General features: G+C 38.4%; 1 protein-coding gene across 1 annotated transcript; it reads right to left on the reverse strand.

Annotated features, from left to right (window-relative positions):
- Window positions 1-1312: 1312 nt before the first annotated feature.
- LOC143645559 (olfactory receptor 10Q1-like) lies at window positions 1313-2275 on the reverse strand. The gene has a single exon (XM_077114848.1). The coding sequence runs from the start codon at window positions 2273-2275 to the stop codon at window positions 1313-1315; it is 963 nt and encodes a 320-aa protein (XP_076970963.1).
- Between the last annotated feature and the right edge of the window lie 5919 nt (window positions 2276-8194).

Below are 8194 nucleotides of genomic sequence, written 5' to 3' on the forward strand. Positions count from 1 at the left end.
GGTGATACCAGAAAAATCGCAAAAGATTGTTCAAGTGGAGAATAAGGAGCTTAAAAACCTAACTTTTTATTTGGTCCTAAAGTCCATTGAGATTTGGAAGTTTATGCTTCAGCACTTAGTTTTAAAGAAAAAAAATAAACCTAGCTTATTGGGGGGGGGGTCATCTCATTTAAGGAAGATGCTAATTCAACTAAAAAACTTAAAATTCAAATATATGCAGCATCTCTTGAGAAATCAGTGGGTCTGCCAATGATGGAGAGCAGAGATTTCTGTTCAAAAGGTATGAATGGAATACCTGAGGATGAGTCTCAAACTGGGGCCATCCCCTCCAACCCCATGTATCTATTAAAACTCAAATCTTTATGACAAAATTCTCATTTGCTTCTGATATATCTGGCACCAGATGGAACATTGTGAAATGCTTGTCCCAATCTACATAGTCTGGTCATTTCTCCTTGTTGTTCTGAAATGGGGCAGAAACCAGAGGCAAAGTTTTCCTGAACACAGTGCACTCATTAAATAATTGTCTCAGCAACTATTTATTGATAAATTCCACGCAAAATGTTCTTTCACCTCTCAAGGGATGGTCACCTTAAGAGCTTGGTTTTACCTCCAGCCCAAATGGGGCATTCAGACACTCTCTCCTTTGTGGTGACCTCTAGAAAGTTTGAGCATGACTCTTGATGTCCCACTCTTGTTCCACACAGCTTGGGAGCCTTAGCGATGGGAAGTTGTTTGCTACTCTCAATGCATATCAATTCCAAGAGCAAGCAGACTCACGGGCCTGCACCACCTTTGCTGACCTGCCTCACATTCCTGGGCAGACTGTGGGAGCCCAGGTCAGGCTAACACACCCGGGACCCCAATTACGTGGGAGATGTAGTTAATGATGGAGCAGCGTATGTGTCAGGAAGCTGCTTGGCACACTTTGATTGCAAATAAAGCATTTTAGATGAAGTGAACTATCTTTATGTCTGTTCTTTACCAGACACTGTTCAAAGAATCAATGAACACCATAGCTTTTCAGGAAGAAGCCTCAAAGATAAGGGAGTCACTTTAAAGCAAATGTGAACTTTTTAATATGGGGTTGATTGCCACATAGCAGTCTACAGAACTCCACTCTTCAGAGCTCAAAGTTTCAAAGAATATTACAAACAATGACCATAAATTCTAGCAAATCAGCTTATCAGGAGCAGAGAAGTAATCACAAGTATGAACTATAAGGAAATAACCCTTGTGAATTCGGCATTTGTTTGTAAGAGTTTCGCTGTCATCACACCCTTGGGTACCCACTTCCAGACCCCCTAAGATTTCAGAGAGCTTCAGCTGCTGCTTTGTTACTGATTGCTGTTTTCAGGGCAACTTTGATATCCTTGTTCCTAAGAGTGTAAATCAAGGGGTTGAGTAAGGGAGTACCAAAAGTGTAAATGAGGGCAAACTGGCGGTCCTCATCTTCTGAGGAGCTGGATTGGGGACGCAGGTAGACAAGCCCACAGCAGCCGTACTGCAGCAGGACCACCGCGAGGTGGGACGAGCAGGTGGAGAAGGCGCGGCGCCGGCCCTCCGCGGAGCGGATGCGGAGGATGGCAGAGACGATGAGCACGTAGGAGCCGCAGATGAGTAGGAAGGGGACGGTGAGCACCAGGACACCCACGACGTAGAGCACGGCCTGGTGCACACGGATGTCCGCGCAGGCCAGGCGCAGCACAGGAGGCACATCGCAGAGGAAGTGGTTGATCTCCCGGCGGTGCCCGCAGAAGGGCAGCGTGAAGATCAAGGCGGTGAGCTGCAGGGAGAGGCAGACGGCCAGGCCCAGGGCGCCGGCCACCATCTGCACGCACAGCTTCTGGGTCATGATGAGGGTGTAGTTCAGGGGGTGGCTGATGGCCACGTAGCGGTCATAGGCCATCACCACCAGGAGAAAGGAGTCAGTACTGCCAAGGGTGACAAAAAAGAACATTTGGGCCCCACAGCCAGCCAAAGGGATGGGCTTCTGGGCCCCCAAAATGTTGGAAAGCATCAAAGGTACCACCACAGAGGTGTAGCAGATCTCCAGGAAAGACAGACTGGACAGGAAGAAATACATTGGGATGTGCAAGGAGCTGTGCGTGCGCACTGCCCAGATGATGGCTGTGTTGCCGCAAATTATCATCAAATAGAGGAGGAGGAAGAGGAGGAAGAGGAGGACCTGGAATTCTGGGACTGTGGTGAACACTCTGAATACAAACTCAGTAGAGACTGATTGGTTGGAAAGGACAGTGCTCCAAGCAAACATGTGTCCTGCAAAAGAACAGAAGTTGTGGAATCTCCATTTTCTGTGTTGCTTAATTGCCTGTGTAAAATAAAAGATTGTGAGTTTGGATTCTGATGTGGGAATTACCTAATTATGATCAAGATACTTGATGTAATGAAGGATATGGAATAATTTTCTGAAGAAATCTTCGTGCATTATGTTCCTGAAGACAAAGCAGCAGCCTTCTTGTTAGGTTGGGGGTACAGGGAAGGTGACCATTATTCGAGCTGTGTAGAATGTGCCACCTCTTCTAGACATCACCTAACCCCCTTGCTTAAAAACCACCCACACCAGAACCCAGCAGGGAACTCACAACTCCCTACCTTGAGTTCTGTGAGCTCTGCCCAGGAGCGCAGGAATAAACTTGCTCACTCTAAGGTTTCTTGGTCTGCCTCTTCTCTCTTTCACCTCCAAAACCTTTCACTTCTAACGTATCTCTAAGACACCACCATTGTAAATAGGCACTCATATTGGCTAATCAATTGCTTCAGCTAAATTTTCATAGTTGAATTATAGGCAATTACTTTACAGATAGAAAACTATGGATGATGGAATTGTTCATATCAGTGTTGATGTTTTGGACTTGTAGTGACATGGACAAACACCTTGTATTTCAATCTTATCCTGACATTGTTTATTTCTTCTCACTTGATTATTTTTCTTTAAATCTTCACTGTCAACCCAAACTTTAAGAGTTCAAAGAGACTGACACATAAAAGCAACCAGATGCATGTTAGGCTGAAATGAGAGAAGAGCTTCCTGAAGATATGGCAAGATGATGAGGAAATTAAAAAATCCATAGCAAGGAAAAAAAGTTTCCTACAAGGAAACCTCTCTCATTTAGGTCTTGCAACATACTTTTTGTGACAAAAAATTTCAGAAGATAATGGATAAATATCCAAAATGTTTAAACTAAAACAGTGACCAAGGGACCCTATGCCTATTTGAGTTGTCACTGATGTATGATAGCATCAGAAAGAATTTAACAGATATGCAAAAGCGCCAGAATTATATCATACACATCCTATACTAAAAGCAATCTACTTTTTGAGAGGCTAATCAAAATACAGAACTGGATATTGGAAATTTTGTGATAGAAAAGTGGAGAGGGTTTGAGTCCCAGCTTATGCACTTCAAAAAAAAATTTTCAACAAATGGTGCTTCAATAGTGGGATAGTTACATGAAAAATGAATGAAATATGACCCCCACCACACAGCATACAAAAAAAAGTGGAGAACTGAGACATAACATAGAGTTATGTCTAAATAATTATCCCAAATATTGCTTTTAAAATAACATAAATTTGAAAAATACATTATGGAAAACAATTTAAAATAATAATATGAATCTCAAGCTATATACAAAATATAACAAAAAATAGGGAAAAGTTGATCCGATAAATATTAACTTTTATTATTTATTCAAATCACAATGGTATTGAGATCATGGGAAGCTATTTTAACATTAACTGCCAAACTTTCCTTATGCTCAGATTTTTTTGTATGAACAAAGAAATTCTATGTTCTAGAAAAGTGAAATGATGAAGAAATTGGAAGACTACACACTTTGAGGCAAAACTAAGACCAGAACCCAGCCAAGTTAGTTATTAGACAGTGAAATCTATTCTCTGCTCTGTTTCTTGGGGTTAAGTCTTTGTAATCTATCTCAAACACTTTAGCTTATTTAAGACATTGCAGAAACCTACACAGGAAACACAAATCAAGAACCTGAATGTCTGAAACAAATAATCCAAACTCTGCCTAGGTCTATACTTACAAGAGAGGAAGTCAGTTTTCTATGAAGAATGATTTGAAAAACCTCAGAGAATCACTCCTACCTCCACCTTGAATTCCCAGTGTCACATTGACCACTGTGAAGGAAATTCTTAATTGTTCCTATGAGAAAACACACAGACTTTATGCTTCTCCCATCTGTGTTCAAATCCTGGTTCTGCTACTTGAAAGCTCTCTGGCTTTGGGAAATTTATTTACTCTATACATAAACTTACAAGCCTCAGTTTTCTTAGCTGATATCTTACAGGGTTCTCATGAATGCTGGTAAAATTATACCCAAGTGCCTTATACAGTGGCTGTTTTGTAATGGGAGCTCATCTCTTCCCACTCTCCACACTCGCTCCAATTCCTTGACTGCTATACCCTGTCTCTCCTGAAATAATGGAAACCCCATCTATCAGGACAGTTTTTCCTTCCCATTCTTCTTTGTTTAGTTTCCATAGGTTTCCACTCAGGATCAGCGCTCCAGGAAGAATCCCTCTATCTCAGGCTTCCCTTGCTTCTGGATAAGGTGCTCAGCTTATAATTACTACAGAATAGTGCACACATCTCAATTACAAGATTGTCATGCCTGGCTCAGGCTAGATCATGTCAGCCCATCAGTTATTAAAGCAAAGTAGTTGGCTAGTATTTACTGAGCACTTCATATATACTGAAATTTTGGTCTCAGGTCTGTGGAAGATTATTAAAAAATTATTTTAAAAATGGTTCTTGCCTTCAATTATGTAAGGATTTAATAGAATTGGGAAACAGTTCTTTGAAAGGAAGATTTCCTAAGTTAACTTTTGGAATATGAGTCTATAAAATGCTCCATAATATATAGATAGATGACAAATAGAGATATATAGATACATGCAAATATATATATAAATACATTGATTCATAAATGGAAATAGAGATACAGAGAGATACACACAGATGCTTAGTCAAGCACATTTGGAAACATTATTTAATATCTTTGTAATTTGCGATCTATATTTGCATTAAAAGATTCCAAGAATCCTATTGTGAAGAAGTATGCTTAATTTTTTAACTGTTTAATTGCATAGTATAACATAGATACAAAGAAATAAAACAGCCATAACTTGCAAAACACTCTTCAATATGTGGTTACAGGACAGATACCATAGATTGTCATGGGCTACAATACGATCCTCTCACATTTTCCCTTCTAGCTGCTCCAGAATATAGGAGGCGGGAGGACTTAACTACATTTTATCATCACAATCTACTTTTTTTCCTTCTTTTTTTGTGAACAATAACATATATACAAAAAAGCTATAAATTTCAAAGCACAGCACCACAGTTAGTTGTAGAACATGTTTCAGACTTTGACATGGGTAACAACTTCACAATTTTAGGTTTTTACTTCTAGCTGTTCAAAAATATTGGAGCCTAAAAGTGATATCATTTAATGATTCAGCGTTCATATTCATTTAAGTCCTATCTTCTATGTATAATTCCACCATCACCGTTCATTTTTCCTTACCTCTCTTTGGAGTTGTTTGGGCTATGGCAATTCTAAATTTTTGATATTGGAAGGGTCTGTAACTAATATCAGGTAGGGAGATGGAACTATCTGATGTTCTGGAGAGGGTGGGCTTGGTTTCAGGACTTATCTGGACCAGGGACACATCTGGAGGTTGTAGGTTTCTGGAAAGTTATTCTAGTGCTTGGCACCCTCATGGAATCTTGTATATTGCCCTAGGTGTTCTTTATAATTAGCTGGAATGCTCCTGCTTAGGGGTTGGCAGATTATAATAGGTAGGAAGGTCTACCTGAAGCTTGCATAACAGCAACCTCCAGAGTCACCTCTCGACTCTATTTGAACTCTCTCTGTCACTGATAAGTATGTTTAATTTTGAATCTTTCATCCAAAATGTTTAATTTTGTGTGTTGTTTTTCTTTTTCAAACAACACTTATTAAGTCTATGGAACTAATGTTTCATGAAATCTTCTTTAGGTTCAGGGAAAAGCATATTAAATAGAATAATAATGGTTTACATTTCTAGTGTGCAGAACTGTTCTAAGCTCTCCTCATGTGTTTAATTTGATCATATTTCACAGCAGCACTGTGAGACAGGTCATATTTTCACGGCTATTTTGTAGATAAAAAGCTGAGGTCCAAAGAAATTAAGCTAGTCAGTGATGGGGTCGAGATTCAAATCCAAGCATTTTGGGTCCAGGAAAAATCCTGGATTTGGGCTGTTTTTCACAACTTTCCAATTATATGATGTTGGACAAGTCCACCATCTAGCCCCATTTTCCTCATCTGGGAAGTGTGAATAATTATGCCCAGTTCATTGTGTTGTTTTATTTTTCAACTCTTCTCGAATGTACTTGAAAGTGTTTTATAAAGCAGGGCCTGCAATTTTTTTCTTTAAGTGCCAATAATAAGGATTTTAGGCAGTGTGGACCAAAAATAGTCCCTTTTTCATATACTTCCTTTTTCCTTCCTTCCTTCCTTCTCTCTCTCCTTCTATTCTTTCTTCTTTCCTTCTTCTCTGACCTCCTCTCTTCTTCCATTTCTTTAGTTCCTTTCTTCAAATTATAAATGAACCTTCTTAACTCAAGGACTATACAAAAACAGGATGGATTTATTCTGCATGCCATAGTTTGCCATTTTCTTCTCAAAATTTACATTAGATAAATTAGGATTCTTTCTAGGAAAAAAAAAGAATAACCCTTACCTTTTTGCAATTCACTTCTTTCCATCAATCATTAAAAAAAATTCATAAAAGTACAGGCTAAAATTTTTGCTGAGATGTTAAAATTTCCTGCTATAAGTGAGTAAAAGAGCACTCCAGAATGCTTTTGAACCCAATATATATATTTTTTTTCTTAAAGGACTAAATAAAATAAGGGTCCCATCAGTTGATAGCCTTGTAATATCGAGAGGAAGATGAGAAAGAGTTCTTCACATGCTAGTGTCCAGGAAAAGAGTTGCATTTTAGAAGGCTGAGTTTAGGATAGGGCAAGAGAAAAAAGGATGCCAGAAAGTAGAGATTCTTTGGAATTATTCTAAGCCAGGACTCTGATTGCAGGGACCACATTCTCCTCAACATCAGATCCTGAAATCTTTACTCTTAAGCCACTTGCCTGATGTAACCAGATAATTTAATGCCCAATGTGAGGTCTTTTTTAAAATAATGAATCCCCAAAGAGGTAGAATTCCCATACTGACTATTCTTAGACCAAAGCCCACTGAAAATATTTGGGGAAAATCTCCAGGGTTAATTGACTATATCAAAGTTAATGGGTAACTTTTCATGTGATGATCCAAGACAATTGCTGTCTCTACACCAATGAAGAACCCGTGGATGCTGTGTTCTAGCACATCCAACCAGTGGGAAATGTTCATGCAAGCTCAGGGCTCGCAGAAGGTGTAGAGTGCATTAAAATGACACTGACCTGAGCAACCAGAAATGTGACTCTTAAGCTGGCTTTGCAACTTGAAGGCTGAGTGATCTCAGACAAATTGTGGAAATACAACTACAACCCCAAATTATACAAAAACCAGAAAATATGTTACTTTTCAATTCATCTAATATTTAATCAAACTTATTTTTAAAATTTATAGTTTAGCGTTACAAGTAAATTAGGAAAGCAAATATGTAATATTTATTATTTTTAAACACTTAAATGTTTAAAAGTGCTTGGTTCAATCATGGTTGACAAATGCACATGTTTGTATAACCCACATCTCTATCAAGATATATTTCAGCACACAAAAAACTACCCTCCAGTATTGGTTTATCTATTCATTTTCTTAAAGGTATCTTTTGATGTTCATAAGTTTTCATTTTGATGATGTACAATTTATTAAGTTATCCTTTTGATCTTAGTGCTTTCTGTGTCATGTCTAGAAGACCTTTTCCTCCTATACCATGTTCATGATTTTGAAGATTCACTATTATTAAGATATTAGTTTTTCCCAAATTTAACTATAGAGTAAATGCTATCTCAATCAGACCAACATTATGATTATTTGTTTTTTGTGTGTCTTTAGAAATGTACATTTATACTCTAAAATGTATATAAAAAGGTAAAGGCCCTATACTAGAAAATATTGTTTTACTGGAATTTTTTTTATTTGAGGAGCTGCAG

The sequence above is a fragment of the Tamandua tetradactyla genome, chromosome 9 (assembly GCF_023851605.1).
Source record: "Tamandua tetradactyla isolate mTamTet1 chromosome 9, mTamTet1.pri, whole genome shotgun sequence".
NCBI classification, from domain to species: Eukaryota; Metazoa; Chordata; class Mammalia; order Pilosa; family Myrmecophagidae; genus Tamandua; species Tamandua tetradactyla.

Coding starts and splice junctions, on each gene's coding strand:
- LOC143645559 (XM_077114848.1), bottom strand. CDS start 2,275: ATGTTTGCTTGGAGCACTGTCCTTTCCAACCAATCAGTCTCTACTGAG.